The 17,992-nt window shown below is 32.1% G+C and overlaps 1 protein-coding gene and 1 pseudogene across 1 annotated transcript; one reads left to right on the top strand and one right to left on the bottom strand.

Moving 5' to 3' along the window:
- Positions 1-364: 364 nt before the first annotated feature.
- Positions 365-6,222, top strand: LOC114412783 (annotated as a pseudogene).
- A 7,621-nt stretch (positions 6,223-13,843) lies between these two features.
- On the bottom strand, positions 13,844-14,317 carry LOC114411598 (glutaredoxin-C9-like). Its single transcript, XM_028375226.1, has one exon. The coding sequence runs from the start codon at positions 14,271-14,273 to the stop codon at positions 13,911-13,913; it is 363 nt and encodes a 120-aa protein (XP_028231027.1). The 5' UTR covers positions 14,274-14,317; the 3' UTR covers positions 13,844-13,910.
- Between the last annotated feature and the right edge of the window lie 3,675 nt (positions 14,318-17,992).

Genomic DNA, 17,992 nt, shown 5'->3' with positions numbered 1-17,992 from the left:
ATTTATTTCCTTTGAAGCTATGCTGCATAAGATTGTTTTTTGCTATCGTGCAAAATCAGCCCTGGCTGTCAAATAAATCTGGCACATCACATCTGAATTTGTAACTCATAGGGCTCTGCTATAAAATTTTACTAACTTAAATATATGTAAAATCAGTCCTTAGATTTTTAGTGGCACGTGGAAACCCAACAAGTTATATCGTGAGAAAATTATAATGTTTTAGAAAAAAATTAATTTTAATTTTTATTGTTTTTTTTTATGTTCACGATTTATTTTTATTTACATTTTACCATGCAACTGAATAAAAACAAATTTTCAAGCTTATTATATAAAATTTTAATACTTACTTTAAAAATTACGTAGGTCCAATTTGTCTAAGATCCGTTAGCCCAAACATCAGTCATCTCCTTCACATGAACCCTTAATCTGAAACTACCTTGACTCCGCTCTGCCACGGCTGAGAAAATAGCGAAACACGCTCGTCTTCACGATCCTGCGATCCAGCGCGGCGTGTCCAGCGATTCCGCTCTCCGACGAGTCTGTGCAGGGCGAAGAATTGCGCGATTCGTCTGGAAATCGCGATTCAAGCACGATTCATCCCCGATACAGAGATTCAATTACGATTCAGGAACAAAAACGAGACAACCTCCTATTCGTATCGGTAGCAGCTGGAATCGTATAATCGTGCGATACGTATAGTGAATCGTACGATACTAACTACCATGTTGATTACAATTATCAAGTTTCATATGATTTAAGGATGGAGACACTGCTTCTAGGGTGTTGCATTGAGTTACAATAGGTAGGAGCCTAGGAGGTATAAAAATCTTTTGAAAGAGTTTGTGTCGGAATGTTTCCTGCCACATCTTCCCCTGGGCTCTGGTATGTGCTATGGGTGGAGCTAGTTCAGAAATAGTGGCCAATTTACTTTTTATGCTTTCATACACTTACTTATGTATGGAATAATTTATTTGCTAGTATTGGTGAACTTTAGGCGGTTGTACCACTTTGTAACAGTTTGTTTTAACTTTTCTTTTAAGGATAAGGAAACTAAAATTACAGATTGCAAGTTTTACGGTTCTACGGTGAATTTGGTTTGAGTGGATTCCCTCACTTTCAAGGGAGCTTCTTTGCTTTGCTTCTATTTGGTGCCTTGCTCATAGATTTTTGTGGAGGTGTTTTCACCTACAATATGCGGAGAGCTATACGTATTTAACAGCCTTGCTGCACTCTTGAGTCTTGAACTTTATCGTTATTTCATTTTTTAAATTAGTTTTTCCTGTTCTGGAGGATTTCTTATCCTTCCCACTAATTATTTATCTTCTCTTAATAGTTCTTCTTTTACGAAAGAATCAAAACTTGTCATGGATTGCATATTTGTTACCATGCCTTCTTCAAATGTTTCACCTTCCATAAATGCTGCAAACCTAATCATCAGCCTGTATTCTGTACCTGTTACTCGAAGATATGTGCATGAAGTTGACTATAAATTCCCAACTGTTTTATGCAAATAATCCATTTGCAGCTTTCACATATTGGCTGTCAAGGATACACAGATAGACTTTCTTGGTAACTATGCTGACTTTTATGCAGGAAGTTCACAAGGGCATGATTTCCATCAATACAGCCTCTGTATTGGTTGAAAATTGAGCAAATTCTGTTTGAGTATACAAAAACAGCCTTGTTGGGTTTCAGCATTAAATACAACATCTACATTTCTTTTATTTCTTCTATCACTCCCAACTGCTGTCATGGGAAAAGAGAAACAAAGCTTCAAAGAAGTTCACCATTCGCATAGTCCTAAAACAGCTCTCCAGTGGTTCTTTCTTGTAGCTACCTGCATAAAAGTTCTCCTTTTCCCATCCTACCATAGTACAGATTTTGAGGTGCACCGCAACTGGCTGGCTTTGACTCACTCCCTCTTTCCCAGTGGTACTTTGATGAGACAAGTCCATGGACTCTTGATTACCCGCCATTCTTTGCTTATTTTGAACGATTTCTATCCATTTTTGCTCACCTTATTGATCCCCAAATAGTACATCTTCAGGATGGCCTGAATTATAGCTCCAACAATGTGGTGTATTTCCAAAGAGTTACTGTAATTCTTTCAGATTTGTCTCTTCTTTATGGGGTTTACAGACTTACTCGGAATCTGGATTCAAGAAAGCAGCAGTTGATCTGGCCATTGGTTATTTGGTCACCGATGCTTTTTATAGTGGACCATGTGCATTTTCAGTACAATGGATTTCTCATCGGGATTTTGTTGATCTCACTTTCATATTTGGAGGAAGGAAGGGATTTGTTAGGTGGTTTTGTTTTTGCTGTTCTCTTGTGCTTTAAGCATTTATTTGCGGTGGCAGCACCCGTATATTTTGTTTATTTGTTGAGACACTATTGTTGGGGTGGAACAGTAAGAGGCATCGGTCGACTTTTGATTATGGGAGGAGTGGTTACAGCAGTGTTTGCATCTGCATTTGGACCATTTTTCCACCTTGGGCAGGTAAATATTATTTTTGTATCTTGAATTCATATTTGGTCATCATTTTGCCCATATGTCATGCTGTTTTCCCCTTGTTTCTGATAAATCATCGCATTTAACTAATTTGAAATTGATTACTATTTGTTGAAAAAAGATTAGGACTTTCAGGTGTCTTGTTGATTTTCAGAAATGTGGAATGATAAATTGATATGTTTTGTTTCCAACTTATTGAATAATGAAGAACATATTGGATGCTTGGTATAACCATGAAAATTGTATGAGAAGGAGAGTTCTTTTATATGTCAAGATTGTGCCATGCTGCATAGTTTCTAATCTAATGTAGATGACCAGATGTACTGAGTTTTGATCAGGTTGTATAAGAAAACAATTTATTTTTTATTTATTATAATCCTATAGCACTAGAACAAGAAAGAAGCAATAAATTAAATCCAAAGTACGTAACCTCCTGAACTATGTAGTATCCAAATGAGGTTACTGCATGAATAGAGCAATGCTACCAAATTACGAATGACCAACTTTGCATGCTCAAGTGAATGGGAACAACTTAAATCACCCTTTACTAAATTCTTGTATTCATTTTCCTGTGTAAAAGTCAAGATATTTCATATGCACTCTTTGCATTATTGATTTGCTTATTGATTTTTCAAGTTATAAATTGCAGACACAACAAATCATTCAACGGTTGTTTCCATTTGGCAGGGGGCTTTGCCATGCATACTGGGCCCCAAATTTTTGGGTATTCTATATCATGTCAGACAAAGGGCTTGCTTTCATATTCAGAAAACTTGGGTTTAATGTCCAGACACCAACAGGTTCATTCACCGCTGGTCTAGTAGGGGATTCCTCACCATTTTCTGTACTACCTCAGGTAAGATTTACTTTTGTATTTTTATTCTATGAATAACTTGTTTGTTGTTAAACCAAAAAAAACAAAGTGGATGTTATGACCCTGGTTAAGCTGATCACATGCTTTTGTGATTATGTCAAAACAGATGACTGAAGCACCTTATTTTGCTGTACATTTCATTAGTATGAGGAGATGGAGGAGGATGTTATATTATTTCTTCATACTAGTTATCATGCACCATGACCTAGCCACTGATAGATTGGAAATTTACTTTTTGCTGAAATTATATAGCTGATTCACTGGATGATCCTTTTCCCATTTTCTAAGAATAAAAATATAGATTATAAATATAATTTTCACATGGAAACCACAACTTGGTAACTCAAAATCAGCACCTGTTTGACATCAAGAAATGATACTTGTGAAACTCTATAATTGGTGAGAGAATCATAATATTAGCTTTTACATTTCACACCTCAGGCTAGCTATTTCAACTTCCAACGTGCTACTGTTCAATAGACATCTACAATTGAGCTTGATAACTAGTCATTTGAAATCTATGACTACGATATAACATCAACATTTAGTTATGCAACTTCACTTTTCATTATTCAAAAGTTTCATCAAAGCATTCATTTTTCTATTTACTAATATGCAGATCACACCATTTGTGACCTTCATAATGGTTCTTCTTGCCTTATCTCCTTGCCTTTTCAAGGCTTGGAAGAATCCACAACCACAGATGATTAGTAGATGGATAGCCTATGCTTATACATGTGGCTTTCTTTTTGGGTGGCATGTACATGAGAAGGCATCACTCCATTTTGTAATACCACTTGCAATTGTCGCACCACAAACTCTGGAGGATGCAAGGCATTACTTTTTGCTGTCAATAGGTATGGATTTAATGCTAATTCATTTGTTTGCCAGCTTCTAATGCTTTTATTTTTTCTTTTTTTTTTCCTTCATTTTTCTAATGAAATAAAAGTTGAAGGAAAAAAGAAAAACTTGATATATAAGTAAAATGAAATAAAATATTATGAAAAATGTGTGCATGCTTAATTACATGTGATTTTTATATAACTAGTGGAAAACACACGATGCATGTACCCCTTTGAAGACAATATTTTACTAAATGTGATAATTATTTTTTTCAATAATAGTTTGTCAATTGCTAGTAGTCTTGCAAATATGGTCCTTCCTATCCTATTGTTATAGGTTTCTGTGAATAATGCTCTGTCTATTGTAATCTATGCCCTAGGTGTATATAGATTTGTCAGATGCTAGGTTCGTATATTTTATTTACCTTTAAACTGGGTGAAGCCTTTTTCCGTTCCGTTATGTGTAAGACTGAACGAACACATGAAGTTACCTGAGCATACTTAAGGTTTTTGGTTACTTTTCAAGACAAGGGGGAAATGAAAAGATAAGCAGATTTTTGGTTCATATCATAGAACCTTGTACAATATTATATAAATTAGGAGATATGAGTATGTGATATTTAAGAAAGTGGGAGAACGTTATAGAAAATACAGAGTGAAAAAAGTGTAGTTTCTCTGAAAATGAGATTCTAACATGTAATCAAACTTGTGATGGGCTCTGGTGCATATAGGATATGTAACAAATAGGGCATGATACAATACAAGTTTACATGAATTTTGCACAACAGAATAAACCATGAAAAAATTCTACATCAGCTTTATCTTTTTCAGGTAATCTTGCTTTTTGTTAATATCATCTACAATCCACCAAACAAAACTTTGTTTTGAAACCTTTGTAAGCTGGTAATTGTCACAAATCTTCATACACCCTTTGTAAGCTGGGTAATTCTTCACCTTGCTTCTGTTTGTTAGTGTGTTTTGGTGCCTTCTATTACTTGAGTACCCTCTGTTAGTACAGCTGGGTTGCAGCTGTCAGTTTGTTAGTTGCGGTGCTGCTGGGGTTACAAGGTTGTGTTAACTCTTGTCTGTGTATATAAAGAACTTGGGGTTCTCTCTTTGCAAGTAATAATAATAGTTCAGATTCAGTTTCTCTCAGTTTTCTTTCTCTACTCTGTACTACAGTTTTCTTTATGCTGTTGAGATTTATATTTTCATAACCCAACTACAGCTAATATTAAGTATACTTGTGAGACAAGCAACTATTCCAATGTTGCACAACATTAATCAAGCAGAATAAAAGACAAAATCAAATCTATAGCAACAGTTATTCTATCCAGTTCCTCCTTTAACTTGGCTATATGTTTGCCTTAAAAAATTTGCTTTTAATGACCGAGAATGCTTTTGGATGCCAAAGAAACAAGTTCCAGGTCTCACCATTTTGGTATCAGTGCTATTCTTTTCATATTTTCGTTTCTTTGAATTTACTCACGTTACTTGTGTGTGCAGTATCTTGCTATTCAATTTTTCCGCTACTATTTGAGGCACAAGAGAATTCGATCAAAGTATTGTTGCTGCTTCTGCACTCCATTTTGATGTGGTCAGGATTTTCAGCACAATTTTGTGATGGTGCTGAAGCTACAAGAGCGCCAACTGCTAATTCAAAGAAAAATGCTGATCAATTTGTATCTGAAGGTAATTCGGGTGCAACTGTGAATAAAGGTTTTGCTATTGGCTGGATTGAGAGGATTTATCTGATAGGTCTTGTAGTTGTAGAGATATGGGGCCAAATTTTATACCCTTTACTTTTGGGTGATAAGTTTGCATTTGCACCCCTCATGTTGATCTCCATATACTGTGCTTTTGGGATCATGTACTCTTGGATTTGGCAGTTGATATCCATAGTTAAATCTCGTTAAATTTTGGACTGTCTGCAGTTGATATTGGATTTTCTTTTTATGAATTTTATATGCGAAATTTCAAGAGTCAACATTTGATTTAACTGTTTTTAATTAAAGCAAGTCACTGTTTTACATGAGGATTATTAAACCATAGTTAAACAATTATTTGATCTTGCCTTTGCTGCCCCAGATTCATCTTTTCCTTTTGTAGGGTGGCTTAACTGGCTAGAGGGACCAGATAAGGCTTTGCATGTCGGGTGAATTCTCGTGACGTGTCACTAGTTTTGTTTGGGAGACCCCCTGCAAGATTGTGGATTATATATATATATATATATATATATATATAGCCTTACATAAGTAGTTTCTATGCAGAAAAATATCTTAAAAAGTGACCCTTTTACTACATTGTGGATTATTGTTAACCCCTTGATAGTTATCAATTTGTCAAAGTAATATTAAAACTATGACCGAGTATGAGTTCATAGAAACTTAGAATTTGTATATATCGAATTTTAAGTAAATAAATGACTAAAATTAAATATTTTTCAAATTGATAGTACATAATTATGAACTTCAACCATAATAAAGGATAGAAAAGTAGAGTAAGATGCAAGAAATAAGAAAACAAACACTTTAGGTGAAAATTTATATTTAGTATAGAATTTTGTAGATGGGTTGGGTGTTTGACCTACTAAAATTATTCTTAATGTAATGTTAAAGATTTTTTATCATTTAAAATTATTTTAAGACTAATCATGTATAAATAAAACTAAATAACATCATTTTATCTCTAGACATAGGTTACCTTGAAACTACAAATTCTTAGGGTAAAAACATTTTTCAATGATTAAAACCTTATAATATACATGGAAATGAATGATCAAATCATAAACAAGACAATAAACTTAAAAATGAAGCAATAATATTGAAATAACATTAAATAGATAGAAAAGTGTATTACATCAAAGAGTGTTTGGTATCCAAACTCTCAACCATGAATAATTTAGTCTCATAGTCATGAAAGACTCAAAAACAAAAAATGAAACAAGAAAAATGAAACAAGAGCTCTCGAAGTGAATGTTTTTGTTTCAGAGCATGTCATAATGAACTCCCTCAAAAAGCACAGTGTAACCTTTTATAATCTTCAAAACGATACATAATCATGTTTTTTAAAAATGATTATGTGTTGAGCTGCACTCTGAGTACACATACAAAGTACAACGAGCTTAAGTGATCATACGCTAAGCCTACAAGTGCGCGCTTAGCATCCATGATCAATATAACAAACTTTCAGTTTGGCTTCACGCGTTGGGTGTGCTGCTTTAATTTTTCATACATTTTTTATTCTTATGTTCATATATTCAAAAACTCTACAGAATAAAATAAAACACTGTAAATTTATTAACTTTAATTTAGCATTCTTAAGATAAAAACTCAAAAAAAATCTAAATTCTTATATTTTTAAATCAAAAGAAAAGAAATTAGATAATTATTATGTAATTTAAATGTAGAAATTAAGTTTACCTAGCAATTATATAGCCTTGGAATAACTTATTCATACTATTGCCTTTTTCTTTTAAAAAAAAATAATTGGATAAGGATCGAAGAATAAAGATTGAGAAGGGGGTGTGTTCCAAGAAACTGTGCCAGAGTGAAGATAAATTGAATGAAACCCCAAGATAAAGTCAATAGCAATGACACTAGATTAGGATCATGCATGTACGTTAACCGCAAATGTGACAGCTTCTATTAACCACAAACTTTAGAAGCACTGGGCTTTGTGAGATGAAACAAGAAAAAATAGGAATATTTGAGCATTGCATTATTATTGCGCAACCTGAACATCTAGTAACCCTACTTTTTAATTTGCTTTGCTTTAGCTATAGCTATAACTAGTTTTTTTTGGTGATGTATAACTATAACTAGTTTAATTAGGCGCAACTTGTTATCTAGTAACCCTACTTTTTGCTACAACTATAACTAGGTTAGTCTTTTTTTTTTTTTTTTTTGTGTGGAACTAGGTTAGTTGAATCTGGCGGATGTATGGATTATACTATTGTCCTCTTTACAAATACGAAAAAAAAAAAGATTTTATTGTACTAAGTTTAGGGATAAGGATGACAGTGACATTTTGTGCCCAAAACAAAATCCAACTAAGTTGTGTTACATCCCTTTTCCATTTTCTTTTCTGTTATCTATAATCTAAATATATAAAAAAATATAAATAATATTCCAGTAACACTGTCATGTAGAACGAAAAGATCACACTCAACTTTTGATAAAGAAAAGATTGTGAAAAAGAAAATTTATAAATATAAATGATGATGTGGCATAGCCTTGTGGAAAAATGAATGCTGGATGGAAACATATTTTATTCAATATACTTTTATTGAGTAAAATTTATGTGAGTTCTACTGAATATGTCAGTCCCGTTTTTCTTTTGGTGATCAGTTCATTCCTAAACTAGTGAGGCTTACATCAATTTTAACCAATAAAAAAATGTGTTGCTAACCCTCCACCCCAATCTTGTGTAATATGATGGAAATTTAATGAGAGGGCAATCAGCAATATTTATTCAAATCAAGTCACATGAGAGAAGAGCTTATGTGAAAATTTAGCTTATACATAGGGTATAAAGCAAATTTAAATGGTGAACAGGACTTGTTGTAGTTATATATAATAATATAGACAATAGAACATTTTTTTTTATTTTGGTAAAAAAAAAAGGAATGTTTTTTATGCTAATTGTAACATTTCCCTTTATACCGTCCTCTTTAATTTCAAAAACTATCCAATTTGCTTACATCATAGAGGATATATGCATTTATCACCAAAAAAAAATAGTGGATATATGCATGAATGTAGTGAGAGAAGAACGAAATAACTTTTTTTTTATTAACGCGAAATAAAGATAAAAAAAAAATAATTGCTTGTAGTTATTAGGTAAGTGTTTGCGATCTATTTTTGATGATGTTAATTTTATAACATTGATTTTGTTTAGAATCAAATTCAAATGATGTTTTTTTCAAGAAAAAATTTAAAGTAAAATTGAGTCCAAAATTGTTCTCTAAATGCATAAAAACTTGGCATAAAGTTATCGTATAAACGCTGAAATATCACTTCTAAAAAAATGAAAATGTGGAAAATTGAAATAAATATTTTTAGATGAAAATGTAACCATGCATGACTATATTTCTAGATTAAGAATTCTTAAGAAAAAAATTGGCGAAACAAGACTATGGTATAAAAAGACAACAGACAACTAATTGGACTGGGGCAAATTAAACTGCAAAAGAAAATTGTTGGGACTTGAGTTGTGATAGCTAGGGTAAAGTGAGGACTAGAAAATGGTCAAATGGAAAGAGAAAATGTCTTCAAATGAGGATGCTTTAATTTGAAGGGCAGTCAGTTGTTCACGTTACATGCATGTCTTTGGTGTGTTTCCTTCCATTTCCTGAAAAAGGAAACAAGAGTCACCAGTCAAATTTCATATCCCACTCATGGCTCATGATTTACCACCAAAAAATAGAATAAAAAAATATTATTTGAATTGATAATTTCGTCATGGGATAAAATAACAACCAACAGGAAATGAAGTTAGTAACGATTTTCTCTCTGTCCTGGTGAGTGTACGTATGGTTAGGTAACTTCTACATGCATAATATGTTATATTTGTAACATCTTTAATTTTTGAATTTTGGGTGCCTCTTGACATTTTATGTGGTGATGTTTTACTCAATATTTTTGTTGATCAGAATTCTCTATGGGTGAGAATCTTTCGTAAGTAGTCTTTTTCGAGACTTCAAAATCAATTCTATTTGTTTCTAGGATCAATGACTGATATCTCACAAATCAACAAAAGACTTTTCAGATGTTTTGTCTTTACTCTTTTTTGAGAAACTTCTTAAAATGTCATTCATCTCGTTACTACTCTAAGTCAAACGCTCTTAACTATAAAATTCTTAAGTGATGGGTTACGGGCTACTGAAAAGTATATGCATCTTGTTGGTATATGTAGTATCAATTAATTCTTTTAAGTCATTTTCAATTATAAAGTCTCATATGTGCACAGCCTTCAGATCCCTCTCTTTTTGGTTCGTCGGAGTGTTACATGTCCACTAGCTTTCGTCTGGTTTGTCCTTGAGCCACATCGTACTAGGAGAGAGGTTTGTTCTGATACCATTTGTACCATCCCTAATTTTTGACTTCTCAGCGACTCTCACACTACGACACTTCATGGGGTGACACTTTACTCAACATCTTTGTTGGTAAGAATCTTACAGCAGTTAGAACCCTTTATAGGTAGCCATTTTCGATACTTCAGAAATCAACTTTATTTGCTTCTAGGATTAATGGTTGGCCTCACAAACTAACACAAGACTTTTCACTCATCTCATTACTACTTCAAGTTAAACACGCTTAACTATGAAGTTCGTATTATGTGATGGACTATCAAAAAGTAGATACATCTTATTAGCATAGGTAGTATCAATTAATTTCTTTAAGTCATCTTTAACTTTACATTTTCATACTTGCACGGTCTCGAGATCTCTCTCTTTATAGTGTGATTCGTTGGGGTGTTACAGTATCTCTCTCGTCAATAGAGAAGAAAAATATTTATTTTTCTAATTTTTAATTTTTTTATGACTTAATCTTTTTTTTCATAAAAATACAATAACTTTTTATGAGGAATAAATATTTTTAATTTATATAACTATAACTATATATATATATATATATATATATATATATATATATATATGATATTTATTTATAGGAATTGAAATAATAATAATAAAAAAGGAATAAAGGTGGCATTTAGGAGAAACAACTAAGTAGGTAACCCAACAATTTATTGTATAGTGAAACATATACCAATTTTGTATTTTTTTCCAAGGAAATGTATTATGTATAAACATACATTTTTTTTTTGTATTTTTGAATTAAATAATAAAGAGTTTAAATTTCATATATTATTATTAGACAGATACCAATTATCTCAAATATGATTATTACAAAAAAATATTTATATTCTTATTATTTTTTATAATTAATGATTAACTTATGATGTATGTATGTATATATATTAAATTAAAACGATAATTGTATAATTCCGTAGATAATGGTGATTTTAGGTAATAGCTGTCAGCTAGTCATGATTCTGTTTTGCCATCAACAGGCAATGCGATCAATCCTGGTATTCTTCCAACAGATTTGATCTTTCCAAAGTTTACTGGTCAAACTTATCAGAATCAATCTCTATCCGATTGATTTCCAATAAATTATTTTTTTAAGAGAATTTTGTTGGTACTTATTTTAAAATAAGTGTCTCTAAATTTTCTGTATGGTAAATTATAGTAAATAAACGAAGTATTACTACTATAATATACGAAGGTAGTTAAACATTGAGTATATATATATATATATATATATATATATATGTATGTATAGGGAGATTATAATATTTTCCTATTTTCAATTTTAACTATGAAGTTAGAAACGTTTTTCTTTTTTGTTGTTTTGAATAGACGATGAGGTCATTTGCAGGATGCAACAGATAACTGACACTGAAGAACAAAGAAGATACCCCCAAACAAACACAATGGCGGAGCTTGAATTAAAATTTGGGGGGACTCAATAAATTTTAATGCATATCTTTACTATATAATATCATATTAAATTGTAATATAAATTTAAAGTTGAGAAAAAATAATCAATTACATAAAAAATGATAAATTGCTTACATAATTATTACAAATAAAAATAGATAAATTTTACAATGAGTGTTAAGATAGAAAAAAAATTATATAGCAAGGATTATATATTTTAGAAGGAAAGTGATTTTTTACGAAAACATAGGATGCACAACAATAACATCAACATGAAAAACGGGAACAATAACAGTGCTTAAAAAAGTCAATGAACCACTGGAATTATATCAAAATAGAAAAATAAGTCAATAATACAATTCAGATAATATATATATATATATTTAAAAAATAATTAAAGATTGAAAAAGAAAACAAATATATACTTATGAAGATAAATCATACAAATATGAAAAACAAGTTTATTAATTCAATCCACTTATTAATTACAAGAACTAAAGAACTAAAAGGAATAAATTTTTAAAAAATATAAAAATTAAATAAGTAATTAAACCTTAAAATTATAATTAATCAAAAAAATAATAAATTATAGACTTTTAATTTTCGTTGAAAATAATTTTTTCCCGCGAATTACAAGTTAATTGAGTTAAGGTAAAAAAAAAATTAAGTATTTGAAATAATTAATTTTTTTATTAATCATATTATTATAAACATATATATTTATAATTTTGAAAAACTTTAGTATCATGGCTGCCCTCCCATAGTCCGCATGACATGATATGTGCGAATACAGTAAACACACATGACACATGCGATCACATTATCATGCATCCATCACAAACACTAATCATTTCGTACGGATATTATATCAGATGTATGACGTGTTTTCTCTCTCCCTTTCCCTCTCAAAAATAAAAATCCAAAATTATCTGCATGCATATCAATATCATTAATTATTATCATCCTCACTAGTATTTAGTAGCACCCCACTTTCGCTCAAAATGCATACTCACCGGCGCCGGAAAGAGACCATCGACCCAAATAATTTTTCTCTTTTATTTTAGCATCACACATTTAACAAAGAAACAAACTTCACAATAACCTACCTTATTCAATCGGCATGGTCGTCGATAGGATTTGATTCTTAAAAAAAAAAAACAAAAGTAAGACTAAATTAAGTAATGAATGAAAAAGTTAAATCCATAACTTGTGCATCTTGTAACAGCTGAAATTATCTGCTAATTAAATGCATTCTAAAATGAGTAATACTTGTCTTTTTTTCATTGGGTAGTGCGAACTACATAATAATAATCAATGCTTAAAACAAAGGAAAATAATATGCACTATACATGCAGCCATATTGTTACCAATTAATTAAACAACATTTTTGGAATCAAGTTTGAAGGAGAAAAGTATGCATTTGTTCTGCAAAGAAGTACATAATCAACATAATAGAGAACCCTCGGAACACACGGAATTACATCTTCGGTCACTCTCTAGTAGTAAACTTAATTACGATCACTTCTCTTCTCACTACTCGAGTATCTAGCTATCAGTATAATAATTGAGTTCAACTCCAAAAAGTTAATGCACTTAGACCGTAAAATTTGTAAATAACACTAGTAAATATTTTTTTATTTCTAATTATGAGATTTTTTTCTAATTTTTAAATATATTAATTATTTTTTTATATATTTTTATTTAATTATTTTTTCTAAATATTAATAAAAATAATTAAATGGATAAAAGAATAAGAAAATAATAAATTTAAAATGATAATATAAATAATTGATATATTTAATGTGATTAATTAAATTAATTATTTTTATTAAAAAAATATAAGTTAATTGAAAGAATTTTATAATTAGGAATGGAGGAAAAAAACTTCCCGTAGACTAATTAGCTAACTCCAAGTCTAGCGCGATAAACATTGATATATATATATATATATATATATATATATATATCACCAAATACTCATTCCATGTAAAATGATTAACATTGATCGATCAGTTTCACCGTTAAGTACGTACACACATCTTAATCCTATGAACCTAAAATAATAATTGTTGCAAATATATATATATATATATATATAATTTGGCAATATTAAGTAACTATATTAAGTGATTATATATTGAGATTTGAGGCAATAGAAATAGGAAGATGAATTAGTTAAAGCCACAGGGCTCCGGCTTGCTTGAGGAGAGGAACGAGAGTGCCGTTGATGTGGGCAGCCATGAGGGTCTGGACGCCGCCGAGGAACTTTCCGCCGACGAAGACGGCGGGGAGGGGCTGGTGGTGGGTGCCGGCGGCGAGCTGGAAGAGGAGTGCGTGGATGGCGGGGCCGGTGGCGTGGCGATCGAGCTCCACCACCGTGGGACCCACCCCGAGGCTGAAGAGAAGGCGCTTGGCCACCGTGGACATGCAGCACTCGCTGGAGCTGAACACCACCACGGCGTTGCACGACGTCAGGCGGTGCAACACCTCATAAGGGTTGATCATCGATGTTGCTGCTTCTGATGCTACTACCTCCATTTCTTAGTTAATTACTTGCTATATTGCCTTGAAGACAGAGAGAGAGAAAGAGAGCATACATATGAAATGAAATGAAGAAGGTGTGTGAATATGAGTTTATATAATGTATCGATGAAGCTAAGAGAGTAGGTTGGTAAGTGATTAACCAAGGCTTTTTAGCAGTTAAGTGATAATTATCTCATGATAATGTATGTATCGGAATGTACACCAACCAAATTAAAAGTGATATTGGACTCGTGAGTCCAAGGTAAAAAAAATTGAGTAAGTTTTTACCATCTTTGGAACTCATCTTACTCACTCTAGGATATATTTTCAGAGAGTATGCATAATGGATAATGGATGATAATTGTTGCCATTTACAGAGAAAATTGAGGAAATAGATTTTTTTCTTTCTTTTTTGAATCCTTACTCTTTTTGTTTATATATATAAATGGGAAAACAATCAAATTGATATTGGAAAGATACGAGGTGCATTAGTGATCATTGTATTATATGTTAATATGTAAAGCTAAATTACTCCAAAAATTAACAAGTGTCAGTTGGCGTGAGGTATGTTTATAAGTAAAAGTAATGTTGGATTTACATAGTAACATATGGTCAAGAATTTCATCATCCTCTTTTATGATCATCTCTATTTTGCACATGTGAGTTCTCCCATTTTTCTTCTTATGAAAATAACCTAAATCCGGTTCCTCACTAAATTCTGCTTTGTACTTAAAGCAAAATGGCAATAAAAGTCCAAAAGTTATTTACCCCACTCATTTTTAAGTGTCGTTAATCTTCTCTACTCATTCACTGGCGACTACAAAATCACACTACTAACGTTCATGTCACATGTACTAAAACTAGTAGGAACTTGTGTGCCCCCATCGCCATTACACAAAGATGATGGGTACGTTTGGTGATTAGACATGTGGACAACAGAAGCAAGTGGAGAGAAGTACTCTAGAGACTACAAAAGCCAAGTTATTAAAGAGGTACGTACTAAAGAGATGTGACTTTTAATAGGTGATTGAGAAGTCAAATACTAAATTTATTCCTAACAAAGACTGATTAACTCTCCTTTCAAATGAAGATAGTTTAGCGTAACTCACTTGGCAACCTTACAATTCTTGTAATATTCACAGCTTCACTGTGGTTATAGTGCTATATATTTTTTTAGTGTAACTAATATTGTATTTTACTTTTGAAAGTACGTACGCTTGTGCTTACTCTTTTAGAATTGTACGCAAGTTTAGTTAAGGTAGTGTAAAGTTCATGAATAATGAACACAATTATTTTTGTTGGTGACTAAAGACTAACGCGTATAATAACTCATTGTACAGAACAAAAGAAAAAACGAGTATAATAAATATGACAGATAATCAATTTCAAGCTCTTTCAAAAATAAAAATATTGTGAACTCACTTGATTCAAAATAAAAATATTCTAAACTTGATTCAAGAATTTGATTTCGTCAATTTTACAAAAATGATTGAATTTGTTTTGATTTCGTATTAAATATTTTTTTCACTTTAAAATTATCTTTTAGAGGTGCTTCAAAATGGTTTATTATTATATAAAAAATATAAAGGATGTTAATTATTTTTTTCATTAAGTGAAATCTGATAACCTTAATAGTTTAATCTAACGATTCTTAATTAACATGGGTATCGGCTATGGTTAATGTGTTAAGCTGCAAAGTAAAAAGAAGAAGAAAAAAGTAGTAAAAGTGTAGGGGAGAAGAATGAGCTGAAAAAGGAAGGTGGCTAGCTAGGGCGAATGGGAATTGGTGTTTTGTTTCCTTGTGTTGCGTTTGATGGTTGATGTTTGAGAGACGACGGCGTTTTCAGAATGTGATGTCGGGCTGTCGGGTTCAAAGAGAAATATATGTAAGAAAGTAACCGTACGAAAGGAGGGTCACGCGTCTTATGGTGTTGGAGAAGAGAAAGAAGAAAGCGAATCACTATTCAGATTTCACGACTGTGACTGTCACACATACAATATCACCTGCTGCATGCAGCTATGCTGAGGACTGAATAAAACTCAAATAGGCAAAGCAAAAGCTGGCACACTTGCATGCCACATTATATGCTATCATATCCCAATAATGCCTGCATAAATTCCTATATATCTATTAATGTTACCTGTCCATGTGCCACTCTCTCAGTCCAACTTACCACTTAATTATAGACTTGTGTGCAAGAAAGACTTCAAGTGCCTGGACATCGCTTTGACTGCTATCTGCCGAGCTGTAATAAAAAACTTCGTACCCCATTGTCCAGAGCCTCTTTGCTATGCGAAGGTATGGGGGAGGGATGTTGTACGCAGCCTTACCCTTGCATATGCAAAGAGGCTGTTTCCGGATTCGAACCCATGACCAACAAGTCACCAAAGCACAACTTTACCGCTGAGTATCATTATCAACAATAAATAATGATCAGATATAGATATATGTCATTTGTATTCTTTAAATAAATAATTTAAGGTTTGAATTCTAGTTTTGGATGTAAAATATATACTTTGAACATATTCATGATCCTCAAATAAGATTAATTAAGTCTCTTGACAGGAATTACTCCATATATATCAACACCATGGTAAAAAAAACACACGTAAATGAGCATCATAAATAATAATTTAATATGACGACAGGCTATTTTAGAGGTGAAAAGTGACATATTTTGGAGATTTGGTACAGATGATATAGGCTAGAAAATTTTGAAAACATAAGCGGGCGACAGGCTAATTTAGAGGTTCCACATTAAACTCAGAAGAAAAGAAGGAAATTGGTTACTAGCTATCACAACTTTATCAATGTTACCTTTCTAGCTTGTCACTCTCTTTACACTGTTTGAGTCGCTGCCAGAACAAAAAAAATTAAGTCTGGTATGTTGATATTAGTCGTGAAAACAAATTGTGCATGCAAATAAGCATAATCGACTATATATAGTCCAACAGCTGTTTTATTGCAATTTTCTCATTCTTTTACATTAACAATTTTGACCCAACAACTCACTATACACCAGTTACTTATTTTTAAGCAGTAATTTTTGCTAAAGATGCTCTTAACAAATTGCAACGTACACTCCCCTCTTTCCAGCATCTTTTGGGTTTTGCTTCAGGGGCACTCTCCGTACTGGAATGTGGAAATCAATGCTTCTTCAATTTGTGGTATAGTTTGAAGCCATTCAAGACCCTCGGGGTAGATGGATCACACCCTGGATTCTTTCAGAAATATTAGGGTTTATTTTTTGGTGTGAAGAAATGCTAGGTTTTAACAAATCACATAAACACAAAAAATGAGGTCTTTATAATTAAGGCCATTTTGGTCCAAATAAGGTGAAAATTTCGAAATATATTAAATTTTTCACGTGATGGATAAATTTGCAGTTACCAAGGGTTATAACGACAATTATATGCACTATATATAGTTTCTGGTAGAACTTTTTGAAATATTGGAAACTGCTATGCTTGCTATCCACACTATCGATCAGTATGGCGCTTGCATATCGATTGTAGAAAAAGCAAAGTTGCCGGAAATTCAGAACAATCAAAACTTGAAGGAGCATTTTAGAATTATTCTCCCAACTATATATATATATCGTCCCTAGCTACATTCTACTACGTACCCCAAGTAGCAAAATACACAAACCATTGACATAAAACCAAATATGGATTGCAGAAAGTGCTTAAAGATTTAGGTTTAACTTCAAGTCTCGATTCTCCTAATATCACTA

Source organism: Glycine soja, chromosome 5, assembly GCF_004193775.1.
Source record: "Glycine soja cultivar W05 chromosome 5, ASM419377v2, whole genome shotgun sequence".
Lineage (NCBI taxonomy): Eukaryota > Viridiplantae > Streptophyta > Magnoliopsida > Fabales > Fabaceae > Glycine > Glycine soja.
This window is presented reverse-complemented; position numbering and strand designations above follow the sequence as displayed.

Coding starts and splice junctions, on each gene's coding strand:
- LOC114411598 (XM_028375226.1), bottom strand. CDS start 14,273: ATGGAGGTAGTAGCATCAGAAGCAGCAACATCGATGATCAACCCTTAT.